At 41.1% G+C, this 21,387-nt stretch overlaps 1 protein-coding gene across 2 annotated transcripts in view; it reads left to right on the top strand.

Moving 5' to 3' along the window:
- The window catches only part of drd3 (dopamine receptor D3), a 42,696-nt gene that overhangs the window by 12,333 nt on the left and 8,976 nt on the right, over positions 1–21,387 (top strand). For both annotated transcript variants that reach the window (XM_033638418.2, XM_033638417.2), the window contains 4 exons: positions 5,165–5,277; positions 9,158–9,294; positions 15,770–15,963; positions 19,082–19,147. In XM_033638418.2, the coding sequence (XP_033494309.1) occupies positions 5,165–5,277; positions 9,158–9,294; positions 15,770–15,963; positions 19,082–19,147 (510 nt within the window). The remainder of the gene's footprint in view (positions 1–5,164; positions 5,278–9,157; positions 9,295–15,769; positions 15,964–19,081; positions 19,148–21,387) is intronic.

Raw genomic sequence — 21,387 nt, forward strand, 5'->3', positions numbered from 1 at the left:
TAATCAATAGTAATGTGAATATAATGAATAAATGGGTAAAGACAAACAATCGAACAACGAGAACAGTCTGGTAAGTTTATCCTCCTCTTACAATATTACAGTTTGTTCTCATTCCAAGGATGTCAATACCAACGCTTTGTCATGCCCCTCAGCATGTGAGGTCGACGCCAAAGGCACCCTGTAGCATGTTTATGAGACAAAGGCTTTCAGGTACAGTACAGGCCAAAAGTTTGGACACACATTGTCATTCAATGTGTTTTCTTTATTTCCATGACTATTTACATTGTAGATTCTCACTGAAGGCATCAAAACTATGAGTGAACACATGTGGAGTTATGTACTTAACAAAAAAAGGTGAAATAACTGAAAACATGTTTTATATTCTAGTTTCTTCAAAATAGCCACCCTTTGCTCTGATTACTGCTTTGCACACTCTTGGCATTCTCTCGATGAGCTTCAAGAGGTAGTCACCTGAAATGGTTTTCCAACAGTCTTGAAGGAGTTCCCAGAGGTGTTTAGCACTTGTTGGCCCCTTTGTTGGCCTTCACTCTGCGGTCCAGCTCACCCCAAACCATCTCGATTGGGTTCAGGTCCGGTGACTGTGGAGGCCAGGTCATCTGCCGCAGCACTCCATCACTCTCCTTCTTGGTCAAATAGCCCTTACACAGCCTGGAGGTGTGTTTGGGGTCATTGTCCTGTTGAAAAATAAATGATCGTCCAACTAAACGCAAACCGGATGGGATGGCATGTCGCTGCAGGATGCTGTGGTAGCCATGCTGGTTCAGTGTGCCTTCAATTTTGAATAAATCCCCAACAGTGTCACCAGCAAAACACCTCCACACCATCACACCTCCTCCTCCATGCTTCACAGTGGGAACCAGGCATGTGGAATCCATCCGTTCACCTTTTCTGCGTCTCACAAAGACACGGCGGTTGGAACCAAAGATCTCAAATTTGGACTCATCAGACCAAAGCACAGATTTCCACTGGTCTAATGTCCATTCCTTGTGTTTCTTGGCCCAAACAAATCTCTTCTGCTTGTTGCCTCTCCTTAGCAGTGGTTTCCTAGCAGCTATTTGACCATGAAGGCCTGATTCGCACAGTCTCCTCTTAACAGTTGTTCTAGAGATGGGTCTGCTGCTAGAACTCTGTGTGGCATTCATCTGGTCTCTGATCTGAGCTGCTGTTAACTTGCAATTTCTGAGGCTGGTGACTCGGATGAACTTATCCTCAGAAGCAGAGGTGACTCTTGGTCTTCCTTTCCTGGGTCGGTCCTCATGTGTGCCAGTTTCGTTGTAGCGCTTGATGGTTTTTGCGACTCCACTTGGGGACACATTTAAAGTTTTTGCAATTTTCCGGACTGACTGACCTTCATTTCTTAAAGTAATGATGGCCACTCGTTTTTCTTTAGTTAGCTGATTGGTTCTTGCCATAATATGAATTTTTACAGTTGTCCAACAGGGCTGTCGGCTGTGTATTAACCTGACTTCTGCACAACACAACTGATGGTCCCAACCCCATTGATAAAGCAAGAAATTCCACTAATTAACCCTGATAAGGCACACCTGTGAAGTGGAAACCATTTCAGGTGACTACCTCTTGAAGCTCATGGAGAGAATGCCAAGAGTGTGCAAAGCAGTAATCAGAGCAAAGGGTGGCTATTTTGAAGAAACTAGAATATAAAACAGGTTTTCAGTTATTTCACCTTTTTTTGTTAAGTACATAACTCCACATGTGTTCATTCATAGTTTTGATGCCTTCAGTGAGAATCTACAATGTAAATAGTCATGAAAATAAAGAAAACACATTGAATGAGAAGGTGTGTCCAAACTTTTGGCCTGTACTGTAGCTCCAATATAAAGCCATCCGCTGCAAGTCTTAACGCTGAGAGCAACTGACGTGGTGTGAGGGGGATGAGGTGGATTGGTCAAAGAAAACATGACTTTCACCCAGGAGACAGTTGTGACGCATTCTCATCCCAATTCATCAAATACCACCGCTTTGTCAGTGGACCTACACGTCCAGCTGTGATGTGATAGGTACCCCACTGCATCAATTTTGGACGTTCAGGGACGGCTTGTCAATTTATGATTGTATCTTTTTAAACTGAACTTCTGTTTTCACAGGAAATGTACAGTTTCTGATCAATATATGTATACAGTCTTTTTCAAATTGAACTTACAACGTAGGTAAAGTATTTTCAAGTTTAGGTAACAAAAGACCATATTTATAGGTGTTGAGAAAAACCATCATGGTTTAGCTTAAAATAAGTATGGTTGTTACTGAGGTAATGTAACGTCATGTAACAAATGTCAACAGCATAGCATGCTACACGTACTAGCACGCCACATTCTTATAAGAATAACTCCACTGACTTGTGGTTTCACATGGGAAACGAATAGTGGTCTCCGGTGTGAAAGTGCAGACTTTGTTTGAGCCATCGTCCTCATCTCCCACCCGCCCTATGGACTTTCTCGCTCTTAATGCTACAGTGGTTGCCAGCAGCGTCAAAGACTGCCACTGCCTGTTGTGTATCATATCGCCGCGAAGGGTGCCTGGGTATGTTGGTGTCTGACGTTGAGGTCCACCGAAAAAACGGCGGTATTTGACGAGCTGGGAGTGAGAACAGATGGGCAGTTCAAGTCCTTTGCGAAACTGACAGTTAGTGCTGTTTTCATATAATGTTACTCAGTTTACACAGTCGTTGCACAATGACATCAGTCACGTGACGCGCTTACTTCATATTACGTTGCATAATAAACATATTTACTTTAACCCCCTAAAATAATCTTTTTTCTAAACCTCACCAAGTTTTGTTGCCTAAACCAATCTGCGACCACTTGACGACATTAACCACGTGTTACAGTGTGTTTCAGCTGTGCGTCACTATCAGATGCAGAGGGCCGTGACGAAGCATGTGTATTTGACAGCCTGGGAATGAAAACAGGTTGATTGAGAATATCTAAAATCTAAGACAATATCAAGTCTCATCACAATATAGATGCAATATCTATTTATTACCCAGCCCTAAGATTAAATGAGACAAACGTACTCCTGCATATATACTCTGTTGATCTATTCTTGGCTCGTCAATTTGTTCCTCCAAAAATGGTTTTGTCATCTGCACCTGTTTCACATAATTTCCAAAAGGGTATTTTATTGTAACATTAATGTGATATGATTCTATTATTTGTGCTTAATGAAAAACAATAGAAACACAAACAGATTCCTCTAACAGATACTCCATCTCCCGTCCCAGTGTCTCAATAATTGCCCCTCCTGCTGTGTCCTTTTACGGAGACATTTAGCACAACTGACTGCTGTGAAAGTACAGATCACATACGTTCAAACACAATCGACGCGAGGTGTCTGCGGAGCCCCACTGAGTCACCGTCATTTTCCCACACTGTGCACACAATGTTCAATATGTGCCCACATGTGTGCCTCAGTCTTTTTGTGTGAGGGGGTGACTGAATACAAACAGGTACTGTGTACACGCGGTGCATAAATTGTTTGTATTGGTGTTATTTCTGTACTTGAGAAGACCAAATGTCCTCACAGAGATAAAAGAGGAGACACAGAGGACATTTTCTCTGTGCTGTGCCATAACGCCACACTACAAGCTCGGTACATACCATACTAAATGTCATAGAATTCTGTTTTTGCAGTTAAAAACTCCATTTTGTAGTTTTTTTGTTTCTAAGATCTTTCTGTCCCATCAGCAATTTATTTCAGTTTTTGCAGCAGTGAGCAGCTTCTCCATTTCCTTTGTGCAGTGCATTGCAAATCAACAGTGTGCATCAATGGCACACTCATAAATCAAGCATTTCTTAGTATGCTACTTTATTTGGTTTGTGTGCTTTTGTCATTTCTCCCATGTGAAAACACTATATATTCATTAACCTGCTCTGGAATCGTATGGAGCTCCAAAAATGCTCATTCCTACTTTCCCCATAATGCCTTTGAATAGTACATTTGATTGCACTCTCCTTGCCTACTTAACTTATCTTTCAAACTCAGTGTCCCTAGTTGGTGGAAGACATACTATCCCAGCAGGAAATGCAGCGATGTCCCATTAAAAAAACAACTTGTGGTGGAAATACAGCAACGGGTCACAAAAAAGAAAGTTTGGTGGCTAAAAAGCTGCTGGAAACACAGCAATGTCTTGAAATAGTGCAACTTTTCGTGGCAATATATATCATCACTTTAGAAACGTTGATGTGATACATATGAAACATACAATTGTAACATATCCGTGGTTTGTAGAAACGTACAAAGCAGCAAACGAGGCTGAATCATATGCCAAGTTAACAGATTTTAATGTGTAAAATTTCGGGAATGCTCCTTTAAAATGCAATGAGAATTATAAGATCCGGATATGTGTTGTGTCAAGTTTGGGAATAAACGTTAGCAGTGAATGTTTTTACACTGGTGTGTATAAACGTGTATCTGTGTATATGTGATGACTTTGGTCCCCGCGAGAGAGATCACTCTCTATTTACATCTTCATACATGTGTGTGTGCGTGTGTACATTCCCATGTGTGTGCCGCCTCTCTGTGTAGGTAGGCGTATGTTCCCATCTTGGATATAAGAGATTCAGCAGGCAGGCGATGGAGCTTGGATCCCATTCATCATTGTCAGACAGTTATTACCTGGCATTATGGAGCCTGAGTGAAAGCCTGTTGTGGAGGGGTGGGGGGAGGGTGGTGTTTGGGGTGTCATTGGTGTAGCTGGGGGTCAATGTCCTTTGAAAATTGGAAATTTCCTTGAGGATAATTAGATTTATCAACATTGTGTGTGTTATCCGTCATGGTGCTATTATCGCAGAATATCTACACATATGCAGCTTGCGTTATCTGAGAATAAGTGACATAAACATATTTAATTCATGCATAAATTAGCCTAATTAATTTCCCTATTAGCATATTTGCTTTAATTAAATATATCAGGGTGAATATGTTTTTATTTTTGGCAGCTTATTTTTCTGCATCCCTTCTTATAACAGGGGTCAAACTGTCTTCATGTGTTCCTTCTTCCTTGTTTTTCTGTCACATGTGCAAGTGTGTGCATTCATGTGTGTGCTCAATAGGTGCGTAACGCTTCACGGTGAGGAAGGGAAAGAGAAACGTGTGCGTTGATAATCTGCCTGTCTGTCCTGTGCAGGTGGTCGGCGGTGCCTGGCTTTTCAGCCGGCTCTACTGTAACATCTTTGTCACGCTAGATGTGATGATGTGCACCGCCAGTATCCTCAACCTGTGTGCTATCAGCATTGACAGGTGAGTGTGCAGTGTGTGTGTGTGTGTGTGTGTGTGTGTGTGTGTCTTTCTTCTTGATGCAGTTACTGTGTACGACTACAAATATTTGCTGTGACACCTCCTGTATAAATGTCATCCATATGAGAGGCATATGAGATTTCCAGGTCTCGTTTCTTTCTTCACCTCACCTCAGAGATATTTAAAAACTTAATGGAGAAAAACAATATTCTCCCGTCCTCTTCATATCCTCTTGATAGCTGTGCGTCAGTGTGTATCTCAGTGTGTGCCAGTGAGAATGAGAGACAGCAAGGAGGAGACAAAAATCAGGAGATTTTGTGCTCCGTGTGGTTTTGATTTGATGCTCCAGGTTCAGATTCAGGTCTGTTCGCATCTAATTGCTGTGCATTTGTTTGCATTAACAAAGGCGGAACTGTGCCGTGCATCAGTCTGAACCTTTACTGTAGATGTGCATCTTGTATTTAAATTATTTATTTCCTTTTATTTCTGGTGTCTCTTAATATTTAATCAGCTCTGCAGCCTTTGAACTTACAACCTACAGGCATCAAGAGTTCAACTACATAGACTGTATAAAGTACTACATAGGGACGAGAGGTGTCATGAGGATGTATTTGTGCAGTTAGTAAGACTTTCCGATGGGTGCTTTCATACAGTAAGATAGTGTTGTCAGGACAAAAGCGTCTCTAACTGGGCAACAGCTATCAGGAAACCCAAAAGTCCCAAGTTCACCACACAAATTTGTAATAAAATTTGCACCTCTTACCTACAGTAACAAGTAACGTGATCCTGCATTATTATCTGATCAGAATCTAGTTTTAACATCTATCATTCCAGTTTGTGCTCCCATGGTGCGTATATAATAATAATCTATCAAATGACAATGTGAAAACAATGTGACAACATGTGAAAGGGGGTCACTCGTAGTGTTGAACCTACAGATGATTATCACATGACTCTGCTGCTCCACTCAGCTTTACAGAGATCGCTCTCACAGTGTTGTTTTCAGCCGCAGCAGGCAGTTGTTTTCAGTATAAAAAAAGCACTAAAACCTTGCTGTACATGACCTGCTCAGCACCAAACGACAAACAGTCAGCTGTTACACAAAGTGGAAGATTGAAAAACTAGAGTGACGGATATTTCCCTCAGGAGATGGTAGAGACCAAAAACAGAGCTAAAAGAGACTGAGTATTGGACGACTCCAAATTAATGACTTTGCCATATTAGCCCAGACGGTGATGCTAAATGTTGGGCTCACTTGTTTCTGCTGCTAAATCAGTTATTGCCAAGAGGCAACCCTGTCTTTTAAAAATTTCATTTGTATGTTGCTAAACTGCTTTCTTAATTGCATTGTTGTGGATCATGATTATACATGTTTCTGTCAGATAATGAAACTCTACGTTTGTGTGCTACGTAGCCCAGGGAAGGAGGTTGATGGAGAGCATGGTGGACATGCAACCTTCACGACCATGACACCAGAACTTTGAGCTCATGTTCAGACTCTTGTCTTGGGGTTAAGCAACAAAAGCACTTTGGTTTAGAGCTCTGATCTGGCCCAAAAAAAATTAGGCCCAACCTTAACTGAACCTTCACAGTTCCTTTCCAAGCCCATCCCGAGCCTGAACTACAGCAACAGTTTGGGGTCCAAGCCTTATTAAACCAGGAATTCTCCTGTTAAAAAATTATATTTAATACATCATAATTCATCCATTACACCCTGGACGGGGTGTACCCCATAGGTGACACATAATGACAGCCAACCTTTCACACTCAATTGTGTGTTGTATCATGCACAACAGGTTTGGCAGAGCAAGCTGCACTCCCTGATGCGTCTAGTGTGCACTGTGTCACTGTGCTGTAGAAAACGTAATGTGCTTGGCACTACATTTCCCTCAAAACGTTAATGTTATTTCGACGAGACAAATTTGCAATGAGTGATCTCGGGGTCTGAAATTTTAAGCCAACGGTAAGTGCCTTAAATTAGCATTCTTCCTAATGGCCTGCAAGGGGCGACTCCACGGACTGCAAAAGAAATCTGATAGTATAGAAGCCTGTGAGAAAATTTGTCTGCTTAATTACCTCATTAAACATTTGAGTTTATGGTCTCAATCTCTAGTTTCATGCCTTTTTCAACATAGCATATTGTTCATTCTTTAAATTATGGTTCCTTTTAGAGTAAAGCAGGGTATGGTTTAGGGCAGTGGTTCCCAACTGGTCCAGCAGAGGGGTCCAGATTGCACTTTCATCATTAGTTCAAGCGTCATACATACATTTGGCCATGTCGTCGAGCTAGTTTGCTGTCTCTGTCAAGTATCTGTCCGTTATTTACTCACTCTACCACAGGAAACGGCACTTCAAAATAAAAGCTTGTGTCTGAAATTCACTGCACTTCAAAATAAGGTGTGTTTTTTTACAAACTTGACATGTTCGCGAGTCACTTGCGGTCCATTCGGAATGGACCAGCGACCCACTTTTGGACCGCAACCCACCAGTTGGGAACCACTGGTTCAGGGCATGGCTACCTTTTGATTGACAAGTCACTACCACAGCAGTGTCCTTGGGTTCTCAGTCAGATTCACCCCTCGCTCTTCCACAGCTCCACCCTCCTATCCAAATACAATCACTTCTGGCTCCAAAGATAGAGCGACGGCCAAAACTAGAGAATTACCACAAGTTAATTAATACACTAAATAAAAACCAGCAGCCAGAATAGGGTCTTAATTGGAACTTAGAGGCCACATGGTACATACACAGTGCAGATGCCCCAGGGACCCCTAACAGGTTAATCAGGCTGTGGTCATGTACAATAAAGCGTGCCAAACCCCCTTACACCACCTTTAATTTTACATGGTTACACGCTTGCTGGTACATACATTTGTGCGAATGAATAATTTGCTTCTGAGAGATGAAGTTCCCTGTGGTTCCCTGTGATTGATTATTAGACACGTCAACACCACGGCATCATACGCTCTGTGAGGTGCTAAATTAAAGCGAAGCACCAGGGGCATTCTGTGTCACTGATAGTGTTCAACACACCCGCATTACCTTTGTGACAGCAATGTTTATTTATAAGTTTGTAACAGTGGTTGCTGTGATAGCGGGGAAGATTTGTTGAAAGAAGAGTCAAACCAGGCTATTCGGAAGCAGCATAAATACACCAGGAAGGAAGTTCTTGCATCAAACTTCAAGGTGAAGTGTTTGATAAACAGCAAAGGTCATGTTTTAAGAAGCGTCTCAGAGCCAAAGAGCCTTGTTTTTATCCTCTACTAGAAGTGTAACTGAAAGCAGCACTTGATCAATAAATCATGTACATCATTTTTTACCTACTCCACTTTTCCCTCTCTGCTTTTATTTAACCAGACAGCAGCATGGCAGGGGGGGGAGAGTATTTTTAGTGAACGTCTGTGCTCCGGGTTTAGCCCTGCATTATGCCCAGAGAAGAACCCAGTGTAATTAGTCTGATGAGGATAAACAATCATGGCAGTTATCTGGCTCTAAACAACATAACATCACATCCATTTTGGGTCGGGGTCCAGCATAATTGCTGCTCCTTCTGAGCCTAGTTTTCCCGGACTCATTATACACTCTTGGCGTATAGTGTGCTGATTAACTTAAATCAAAGCTCCACTTGGTGTATTGCTGAATGCCCAACTTGTTTTAGATAGAAATGCCTGGTTTGCTGCTCCATTGTTGATCTTTATATCCACTTTCTCTCAGCAGTGCATTTCTTGGCATCCCTGAAGCCCAGTTCTTTTCAGAGGCCCTCTTTTTCTCACTCTAATTATTTTCCTATATCAGCACTTTTGTCTTCATTCATATGTCACCATCTGTCCCCTGTATGCACATTGTTAAAGCAGGACAGACTCTAACTTGTGTGTTTCTACAGGTACACAGCAGTGGTGATGCCTGTCTTGTACAACACCACCCATCGCTCCAGGAAGAGAGTTTTTGTGATGATTGCCACTGTGTGGGTCCTGGCTTTCACCGTCTCCTGTCCACTGCTGTTTGGTTTCAACACCACAGGTCAGGTCAACAACACTATGACTCCATAGTCTTGTCAGGATGCACTGGAGCGAAAAGTCAAGTTATGCAGGATGTGAAGTAGAATGCAAGGCACGGAGGCACTGTGTTGATATAAAATTCAGGGTCAGAATTCATTTTACATGCGGTTTAGGGTCACTGCTGGGACATGAAATGTAATCTAGAATGGGAATCAGAGGTGCAGTCCATCTATTTAGCATGTCAGAGTCAATTTGCTGGTCACGGACTGTGCTGCTCAGCCTGTGAAAAATGTTGTATAATATTTTCTGTGATTCTGTCTTAAGCTTTGGGAAGCCTGAGAAAATTTCCACTGTTGATAATGGTTGAGAGACTTCAGATTTGTAACAGAGAGCCTGTGTTACAAACTGGAGCATGTTCAGTTTGAAAGGCATGGCTGATTAATAATATTCATGTCATTTCATTAAAGCTCTAATTGGGAGCAGCTAAATGGTAACAACTGTTTGCTTTGGAGTTGTACTTTGTCCACAAACCCGTGGTAGAGGTAAAATTGGTGGTAGTTACATCTAAATAAGAGCCACAGTTATATTAAGAGGTTTAAAGATGTAATACATGTAATACACCGGGGTATTTAGAAATCCAGAGTGTATTATTTTCAATACTATCTTAAATGTAGATGCTTCTCTTTCTGTTAAACTGATATGGAGGTGCTGTATTGAGGCAATGTATTGTAGTGCACAGCACGCACCACCAGAGGTCAGTCTTTACTGCTCAGTACAGACCAAAGATTCGCAACAAGATGAGTTGAAACTTGCAGTGCCCCGATCTGCAACGTTCTGAAAACCTGGCAGTTTACACCAACACGACGAGACGAGATGAGACGAGACGGTGGATAGTCTCAATAGCAACAACACTCTGTTCTTCTGTTCTAATTTCCAGCTTTTCAGGTTTAGTTCGTAGCTGAATATCATTTGTAGCTTCTGCGAATATGAAGAACGGTATTGATAGTGAGATACTTGCTACAGTTGCATTTCTAGTAGTGATGAAACGGTGAAAACACAAACAAAACAACCTGAGCTTCAGATGGTATTCAAAATAAAAATGCCACAATTATTTAAATAACCAGCGCTGACTAATCAGTCAATGAGTACGTGTATGTGACGTGTGCATGTACAGCCAGCAGCAGCAGCAAAGAACCGTCCGACAGTGACACACCGTGAGGGTGGAGACTGACATACATGTCAACAGCCACAGGGATGTAAATGAGACAGATTAAAGCAGCCTTCAGACCAAAGATTCCCCTTGCAATGACATGCAACTATGTGCACCCATTTGCAACTAAATGGCCTTGCAATGTCTTGCAATGGTACAGTTCACATCCGAGGCACCCAGCTGAGACTGGCTTAACTCTCAGTGACACAATTAGCCACCTTGAATGGAGCTGAGACAGGCCAGTTAACACAGCTGCAACTTTTCTCTGCAACATCCTGAAATAGTTTCGTCTTGTCATGAATCTTTGGTCTGAACTGGGCTTACTGGTGGAACAGGCAGCTGAACTGAGAAAGATGTTGACTATATGTGGTGTGGTTAATGTTACAGGACTAGTTAAAGAGTAAAAATGCCTCTTCCCCTGTTTGGGAGTATTGCCATTTAACCTTGTCTTGAGACTTTCTACCACAAAAGCAGTTTATTAGCCATTCAACACATCATCTCTGCTCAGTGCATTGTTTATCAGTGCAACGAGTGTCACTAGGTCCTCCAGCAGGGAGGGCGTTTATTTCCTATCTATTCATTATTCTATGGGCCATATGAATTTAAGCCCAGCAAGACTTGTCTAAGTAGGCTAATTGCATATTAGACACATAGCACTGTAGGCAAGAAAATGACATACATGCTACTATGACTTCTATCACCAGAAGCTTTACCTTTTTTTCCTTTTTTTTTTAACATGATTAACACCCCATACTGTATACTCTGATGAAATGTCAGGAAGGTATGAAGGTGTAAAAGAACAGATACCCCCTAAGACTAGAGCACCATTTATTTGGATGTGGTTTCACTTGTTAACAAAAAGAGCAAATTTATCATTGGCTACAAGGTTACAAGTGAAGGTAACCATCTTTAAATAATGTGTGATCGTTCTCGATGTGCAATAACAGGAGGCTTTTTTTTTCAACATTGCATTAATGCTGAATAACAAAAGACATCATTGAGTTGCTCTATAAGAAATGTAGAATCCAGGGACCAGTTACACAATTAAGTGTGACACTTAATTCCTCCTTAGTTTAGGGACTTAACAGATGCAGAATCCCTGAAAAGGTTTCCTTGTTTAAGGAAAAATGTTAACTCGTTTACTGCATTGACAGAGATTTCACAGCGGTAAAAGTTTCCTTGGAGATTATCTGTTTGCTTGAACTCACAGTTGTGATGCCTGTTATCATCTCACAAAATTGGATTATAGATAGTGGAAAAAATGGCAGAAGAACGGAAGACAAGAAAACCATACTGGTCAGAGGAGGAAAATATTACACTTCTGGAGGGATGCAATAATGAAAAGCACAAACTTTTGATCCCCAAAATATGAGAAAACAGAAAACGATCGTAGGAAGACATTGCAACGAAAATGAATTCAGTCAGTTCTATAGTGTAAAATCAAAACGTATCCATCTGGTCCTCACACTGGGCCTCATTCACTAATATCTGCACAGAAATGTTCTTACTCTCCGCAAAAAATAAGTAGGCTACTTGCACAAAATCACCGTCGGATTCATGACACGTGCGTACCGGCCAATTTTGTTCTCACCACCGTGCGTATGTTAGTAAATCAGAACCATTCTAAATTGACAGGCGCGTGTCCGCGATCTGCAATCAGCATACTACCACGCCCCCATTTCTCCATATAAGGAAACCGCTTGCCTAGAGTTGATTCATGAATGAAGGAAGCGGTTACGCGAGGAGAGAAGTAGTAAATTTCACAGTTTGTTAGAAGCGATGGCGCCGGGTCTTACAGGAATGCCATGGGTCATTGTAAGATTGTGGAGGACACAGCATGCCAGGATGATCTTGCACACCTTCTCAGGGGTATAAAGTAGTTTGCCACCGGCCGTGTCTGATCCAAACACATCCAACGGCCCTTAAGCACGCCAAAAGTGCGCTCTACGGCGCTGTTTTAAGGCCATATGTCCGGTCACCCAAACAATATAACATTTTAACATTAACGGAATAGAGACTTACTGAAAATACTAACTTAAAACAATTGAAATAAAAGACTAGAACAAAAGATGCTCACCAACAAGCCATCTACTTCTCACAGCCCCTGCCCCCAAACGCATTCCCACTGTACTGTTGTGCAAAATAAATGAGTCGTGGGAGCCTCCTGGCCAGCGGGCCACAGCGTTAAGGATATGGCAGTCGGCATTACAGATCATCTGCACGCTGATGGAGTGATAGTTTTTCTGTTCATGTTATTGTTAATATTTTAATTGTCACAATGATAAGGGTGAACGTGTGTCAATTTCATGGTAATTTAATCCATTTGGCCAATATATTAGTAAATTAATTATTTTAAAAAATGTTAATTAAATCTCTTTTTCATGAATGTGGTTTTATAGACTCTGCATGTACTTAAAAGGTATGTTTGCATTTTCTAAGTCAGTTCGGCCTTCCTCATTTGTGCATATTTATGGTCTGAGGCAGTTCTAAATTTGTTCACAGAGTAAGAACAAATTCGGGTAAGAAAATATTGATGAATCCCGGATTTGTGCGTCAAACGATCGTACGCACAGTTTAAGCACAGATTTGTGCGTACACACTGTTTGTGAATGAGGCCCACTGTTCTTGGGGTGTGTTAGTTTTTTCATTTATCACCATAAACTCAGTCATGTTGCAGTTAGTCAAAGGTACCTTAAGTTTTTTTTTTTGTTTGTTTTTTTACCATGCTTCGATTGGTAAGGTCTTTTGTGCAACAGTCCAGGGATTCCTTAAGTATAGGACCAAGACAAGGAGAAAACCATACATACTTATAAGTGAACATTTTTAGGAAACATTAAGGAGAAGACTTGAGGTGGTTTTTGTATCCATTTTTTGAGGAAAACTTCATTAGGACTTCATTAGGAAAATCTTAGCTAAAGGTGTTTTGTGCAACCGGCTCCAGGTCTTTTGGAGCTTGAGCCATACCAGAAATCAACACAAATAAACAGCTCAGCTAACAAACAATACTAATAAATGAATAATTAAAGGATACAGTGTGTTTGCTGCTCTTCGTAGGGCTTTTACCTTTTCATTTTCTCAATGCTTGAGCATGTCCTGATTGTGATGATCACTCACAGATGAACACATTAAGGTGAACTGCATTGCCAGGACTATAGGTGATACCGATACCAACTGTTAGCGTTAGACCTTTGAATCCTTTTTCACTTTATTTTGATTGTTTGGGGGTTTTTTTCAAAGAAACTGAGGGGATTTTAGCCCCATTTCTACCAAACAATTTCAGTATGGTACCTCTGGAACCAAAAGAAACCCTTCAGACATGGTACCTAGACCCCACAGACAGTACTGTTACACATGGGCGGAGTTGTTGTCACTCACTGCTCCATCCAGCACTCACTGTATTTCCTCATAGACAGAACGTCTGCACCTTGTTTATTGTCCACAGAATGAAGTGGCGCACCGACATTTTCAGGACAAAATAGAACAGCCTGCACGCAGTGAGTCTCTCTCTATGGGATATTTTAAAAATAACGAGTTTGTGCATTTAGTCCTTCTCAGGCAAGCACAGTCAGCCAGAGCCCACAGGAACGATGCTCCACAGATCCACTCATTACTAAAAGTGTATGTCATACAAAAACTAAAGTAATGGTCAGCTCTTGCATTGAGTAACATTACAAGTAAACGTTCTACCTTAAAAGCTGCTGGCAGATGGCCCAGTGAATTGAGTTTTTTTTTTCTCAGTCTACAGCTGCTGCTAAAGGAGGCAAATCATCATTTCATTTTATAGTTACAGTTTACAAATGTAAAACTACTGTGAACCACTGTTCACAGTATGAACAGTGGTTACAAAACCAGACACAACTCAGCCCTGAGCAGAGTGACCGTCCTCTATTGACCAATCAACAGACTGCAGTGTTCACAGCTCCACCTTTTAGCACCAGATCTGTGTGCTAGGTACCCCAGCAGAGGGGGGACCAAAACACGGGGACGGTACGGAATGGTTCCATTGGTACCATCCACAACTTTTCACAGTGGAAACAGAAAAAAAAGCATACCGAACTGAACCGTACCATACTGTACTGCTCGGTGGAAATGGGGCTTTTGGTGCCTTCTCTCTAGGTGCAACCCTAGGCAGCAGCTTATGTGACCTATACGTGGATACGCCACCTATAAGATGCTCAGGTCCTCTTAGGCTGTTACAGTATATAATTTATCTGTGATGTTAAGTGCACCACAATTAATGTTTTGTGTATCTTTATATTTACAATAGTATATATAATATAGTTATTTAATATGTTTATGTTTATGTAGTATATTTGCACTGAACTGTGGTTAGATGGAGTTGCTGCATGAGGAGCGATGGTGACATCCTCATGAACCACCAGACAACACAAGGGACAGAGAAATGTGAGAGCCATCACCAGTAGCTATTTTAATTTCAATAGCCAGCAGCACCGATGCGTGACTGCACATACACAATTAAGAACATTAGTCAAACACAATGTAAAGCTACTCACACAGATATGGGCATTTAGTTTAGTCCATTTACAAAACAAAGGCTGCTGATTGCAGGAATCCCACTTTTTTGTCAGTACACAACCAGGCATCAGCATTGGAAGGAGGCACTGGGAGTTCATATGAGGTCTGGGGTCCTTCATCGCCCTTCAAAAAGGAAAGGATTGAAAAAGAGCAGCTACACAAATACTGTACAAGTGGCAAATGAAATAATATGAATCTTGAAACTGAAGGGGGTTTGGAGTGTGGCTAGAAATAGATTGTATCTGTCTGCCCTTGTTTGCATCTCTCTGTGTATCGAGGTATGTGATATTGATCCAAGGGAACGTCCAGAGAGGCACATCATGTCAGTTTGTTCATGCCTCTGACATGCAATATGCATTTCACAGCTGTGGTCACAGCCTGTGTCTTTTTTTTTTGGTTGTTTTTTTGTTTTTTGTTTTTTTAAATTTGAATTTACAGCTCCATTAGCCCACTTGATAGATATTCAACTCTGGTATTTTGATTGACTAATTGATCTATAGGCTATTATTATTGTGCCAAATGGGCTCCTATTCTGAATTAATGGAGCAATTATTGTCACATCAGTCACACCTCCACCCCAGAGTCAATGCTGTACAATTAAAAATGCATGCAGAATATGAAAGAAGACAAGCCATCGCGGTCATTTTCAAGATGGAGAGCAGCAGCTCAGGTCAAATGCCAGCCTGCTGTGTCTTTATTATCCCGGGATTTTGAGGCTGTTTTGCATAATGCTATTTTGTTTTTGACTCAGATGACCCCATGGTCTGCTCCATCTCCAACCCCGACTTTGTGATCTACTCCTCGGTGGTGTCCTTCTACCTGCCGTTTGTTGTCACTCTGCTGGTCTACATCCGCATCTACGTCTTCCTCAGGATGAGGCGGAAGAGGATCACCTTCGGCCAGACCAGCGGAAAGGTGCAGCCAGGCTCAACTCCGCCATCTGTGGTGAGACCATAATTTCCTTTGTTATGAATTATGGCATCACTTTTTATACCTCTGTGGCTGTGTGCCTGTGCAGTCTGTGCGGGCTGGTGTGTGCGCCTCTCACATGTGCCAGGCATGATGGATTGTATAAGTTATTTCACACATGCATCTTGGGACTTGCTATTGAGGTTTTGACAGCTTACCTCCACTGTTGCCCTTTGTCTCTCTGTGCTGGATAAAAAGGAGGAGCCAGGACAACATGATATAGAAGGCTGGTATCCCCTTCCCCCTGTACTCCTGCTGCTTTTTGCCAACTTCTTCTTCATGTTTTGGAATTTGTCTCTCAGAAGCCTCCATTTTCAGGTTCACTCTCCGACATCACTCTCCAGCTCTTTATCGTTCTCCTTCCAGGAACAGTGACTTACTTTTCTTTTGAATAATCTTAAGAAGAGGGATCATACAAGTGCTGATATCTTCTAACTTGCTCCACAAGCTTTACACAAACTGGTCTATGCCTGTTGTTGTAGCAGATAAGAGGTACTCCCCAGAGGAAAGGACAATTCAATCTCAAAATCTCTTATTCGCCCAGCCTATTTCTGCTAGACATACCTGAGTCAGTGTAACGTCAATGTGAGAATATGACCACTTTCTCGTACTTTCAAAATTCAGCTCCTGAGAAATAGTCTTCGTCTTGTCTCAGCTCGATCCTGCAACCAGAGTCCTGATCTATCTTGTAACTGATCTATAAAGCATTAATAAAAGATTTAATATCATTAATAGTTACAACAAACAAATGGATGCCATATGCTGTATGCCCTCTGAGGCAAATTATTATTTGTGATATTGGGCTTTGTAAATAAAATGGAATTGAACTGAACATATAAGCCCTTTATAAATGGTGTCTACCTGAATTATTGCACAGAGGAAAAATACCATTATCCACCATCATAAAACCCTTTGGATCTGATTGTATTAAGTCAAAAATTATGTTCTCATTGCCTCTCTATAGTGAGAGACGATGAGACAATGAGCTTCCAAATCCCTATAACCAAGTTGTGTATTGGTTATGTATGCTTCTTTTCTTTTGTTTTCTTTTTTTAAGCTCCTAATAATCTGGGGTCAGTTGCACAAAACACATTAGGTTAAGATTTTCATTAAAGTCCTCAAAAAAAAAAAAAAAAAATCAGTTGCAATAAACACCTTTAAGTTTTCTCCTTAAAGATGTTCACTGAAGTATTTATGGTTTTCTCCTTGTCTTGAGCTTGTACCTAAGGAACCCCCAGACCGTTGCACACAAGACCTTAGCAACCAAAGCATGGTAAAAAAAACAACAACTAAAGGTACCTCCAACTCTATCTTAATTGCAACATGACCGAGGAGAGTATTCTGCAACCAGGAAAACCCAGTGAATACACTTTTGATTTTACACGACAGATTTGACTGAATTAATTTTCGTTGCAGTTTTTCCTACAATCGTTTTCTGGTATTTGGGGATCAAATTTACTTTGTAGTTTGTGTATTCCTCCAGAATCTTTTCCTCCTCTGACCAATATGGTTTTCCTGTCTTCTTTTCTTCTGCCATTTTTTCACTAACTATAAGCCAACTTTGTGAGATGATAACAGGCATCACAGGCGTGAGTCCAAGCAAACTCCATCTCCATGGAAACTTTTACTACTGTAAAATGTCTATCATGGCAGTAAATGGGTTAATGTTTTTCCTTAACTTAGGAAACCTTTTAAGGGATTCTGTGCAACATACTTAAGAAGAAAACCTAAGCTGTTTTGTGCAACCGGTCCCTGATTTTTTGTAGATGCAACGTTTCCTCCTGACCACAGCTTTGTATTCCTCATGTGGATGCAGTCTCCCTCATTCACACTCACCCACATTCATAATGACTTGCAAATTACAGTTCACCTTCATATTAGACCTTTTTCCGTCAGACCTCGCCAGCAAAACCTCCTCCAAAGCCTCATAACCATTTCCATTACAGCACAAGAGAACACTTTGATCTGAAACGCTCGGTCAAACTGCCAAAGTTAAAGCCTCTTTATTCATTTGCATGAATTTCTATATGTCATTTGCAGGTAAAATGCTTCAGGCGAGATGTCAAAAAAAAATTTAGGAATATTACTTTTTGCTCTTATAGGAGAGAAAAGTGTCTGTAAAGATAGGCTGAGGGAAATTGGCCTCTCAGGTGAACCCATTCAGGGCAAAGATTAAATTTATAGACAAAATGTATAGCTCGGTTCATGAGCAGATGATACAGCTGTCACTGTTAAACTAAAGCTGTTCCTAATGAAAATAGCCGGTAAGGTTGAAAATAGTCAGTCTTTTTATTTTTAGTACTTTGGAATAAGGGTGACGCTGTTCTTTAAATGGTGGATATCTCATTATGGAGCAAATCTGAATTCTGTTCACAACCAGCTGTCAGTTCTTTGATGACATCCATCACGCTAATATTTGTCCCAGTTACATCTATCATACAAACGATGGCTTTGTCTTTTATCCAGGGGCAAGGAGACACCAGGTCATGCTCTGTGTATCTGTATCTACCCTATTTTTAAAATATGGTGTATAAAAAGACACTATTAGATAATATAATCCAGTAACGTGATCAGCAGTGGCGTATCCAGGTGCTTTCACTCCATTTTTATCCCTTCATTGCACACTACTTCACAATCAAGTCCTCTATTATAACAGCAGGTTACAGATGATTGGTTGTGGTTGAGCCCCAGTCATCCATGAGTGCAGACACTCATTGTGAGATCTAAGCCCTGGAGGAGATCAAGCTGAGAGTGTTATAATGGGAATGTGTTTAGAAATAACATAATAGGACTCTGACTCAATCAAGTGAAGGAACTGATATGAAGGAGGAGGAGGCTTGTTTCAAAAGCTGCTATCTTTATTTCTGCATTGAGCTTTAATTGAGTGGCTCGGTGTTTCGTTCAGGTGTGAAAGCGACAGATAAATAACAGATGTGAATCATAATGAAAACATCCTCCAGAGATACACAGAGATAAATCAATAACTTCAAATGAATGGCATACACTTTCTATACCTGTATGGGGAATGGGGAATATGGAGAGGTTAAGAATTTCTCTGGAAAATACTTTCTTAAACTTCCCTCTGATTCCCTAGGAGACCTGTCTACAAGAGGAGACTCCCAAGGCGAGGCAAGACCTGTCACCTATAAGAATCAAAGTGGTGAGTGCTATTGTAAACCAGGGATCCAACAGAGCTCTTGAATTGATTTATTTCACTGCTCTAGTTTTGCTGAATGCAACGCAGCCTAATGCCTGACTAACTCTCATATCTACTGTGTTGGCGTATTGTGACATGGCGGCACGCAGGGCGGTTCTGTTTTTAGCTTTTCATGTGAGTCTGTCAGTGTTTATGTTCATGCACACTTGGGTTTTTCGTTCCGCTGTGTGCTCGCAGCCCAGGGGTCTGTGAAGGAGCTGAAAATTGTGATTCTGAAGCGTGGCTTGTTGCCTCTCCTCACCTGGTCACTTGTCAGCTGAGCAAAGTCTGTGGGTGACGCACTGCAGCACCTGCATGATCCACAGACTGCTCAAAGGCGGAGAGGAATAGCAATCTGTAATTTTCCTTTGAGGAAAATGTGTCAAGAGATAAGTGTGTGAGAGAAAGAAGAAAGAAAATGAACATTTCTGGCTATACTGGAAATACACGTTGCACAATTAGCACAACTAGTTAATTATGCTTCTTTTTGCTACGTGGGTAACGGCTCAGTGGAGCTGTACTTGCTGAATTTGCAGTTTTAGAATGAGGCAGTATTTGTTGGTATGCTATGAAAATGAAATATTGTCTTTAGAGGTAATTTACAGATACTGCTGGCACACTGATGTACGCTGAATGCACACTGTGCATAAGTGATTTAAAAACTTGCAGTGGAGGTGCAGGACAAGCTCTCACTCTGTCTGAACAGCATTTCTGAGATGTATTGGCCATAACGTTCAACTTTCTGAGTCGTACTGCCCACTTTTTTGGCTCACTGGAGTAGCATTCAGCTTCATTTTCCACATATGGTCAAGGCAGGATAAGATAAAGGTAATTTTTCAACAGAGAAGTGGTGTAGGAAAGCAATGAATTATGTTTACCTGAAATTCAAATAATAAAGCTGCAATAATTTATTTGTTTTTGGCAACAAGATGTAAACACAACACTGACACATTATCATAAAGTTGTTGGCAGTTTGCTATTTACACACTAGAGCACCATCTAGACACCTGACAAATATAAAGGCCATCGTACACCACATCCGTATTTTTCATATGCATTTTTTAACCCTATGGGCCCGAATGACGCATAGTGCGTCCAAATTCACACCTGTTCTTCTCTATTGATTTTCTCCGCGACCGTGTGTCATAGCGAGAAGCCACGCATATCACATGAAACAGCAGAATTGTAGCTTTCCGACAAGACCAAGCACTTGTCGGTAGTCCAATGTTTTTACAGCGAAAAACAATGATAAATTTACACTAAAATTATGTATAACAGAGCTTTCACACAGCTCTGCACACACATTACTGTTGGATGGATTACTCGCGCAGAAATGCCACGCATATCACATGAAAGCGCAGGAGCAGACCTTTCCAATGATACCACACACACCATTGTGCTGTCATCTTATCATGCTATAAATCCAGATTAATTGTCTACAAAATAAAAACCTGACGAATTTCTTTACAACCCATTATACAGATCTTATTATCAGTCACTTCATATAGTGAGGAACATCATATCTTACCACGTCTTAGGCTTGGGTGTGTTTGTCCCTGTCTATCCACATTTGTAGTCCGGCTTTCAAGATGCAAATATCTCCATATGACATATGACAAGACCAGCCACTTCACCTTTGCGCACCTAGACAACTGAGGCCTAATTATGCATGCCTGACAGGGCCGTAGTCACCATATACATTGAGGGGGACATGCCCCCCCCAATGCTCAAAATGCCCCCCCAATATATAACTGAAACTGAAAAACAACAGCAAACTTTGTTTACTGCAAACAAAGTTATCTTGGAAGACATCATTGCACTTGGTTGACTATATTTCTATGATCTTAGATGTAAATATTGCATGTTTATTTCAGATGAAACACATTTTTGACTTGTGAATGAGTCAATGGAATTTCTTGCAATAATGAAAAAATACTGGCAATCATGTCCGCCTGGCACAAATCACATGTTTTGGACAGCTGTGAAGTGACAGAATGTCCCACCATCATGGTTCTTATATTGCCAGATTCCAGAGAGTCTCCCCTCTTCAGATATGGCAGAATATGTCATTTTCCAACTTGCTATACTGAGATACATGTAAAAATGTAAGAATTTAGTAACATGGATTTGTTTTTTTCATTGATATAAAAATTAATATAAAATACAGGCACATAGAAGGACATGGAATGTTGGCAAATCCGGTT

Source organism: Epinephelus lanceolatus, chromosome 20, assembly GCF_041903045.1.
Source record: "Epinephelus lanceolatus isolate andai-2023 chromosome 20, ASM4190304v1, whole genome shotgun sequence".
Classification (NCBI taxonomy): Eukaryota; Metazoa; Chordata; class Actinopteri; order Perciformes; family Serranidae; genus Epinephelus; species Epinephelus lanceolatus.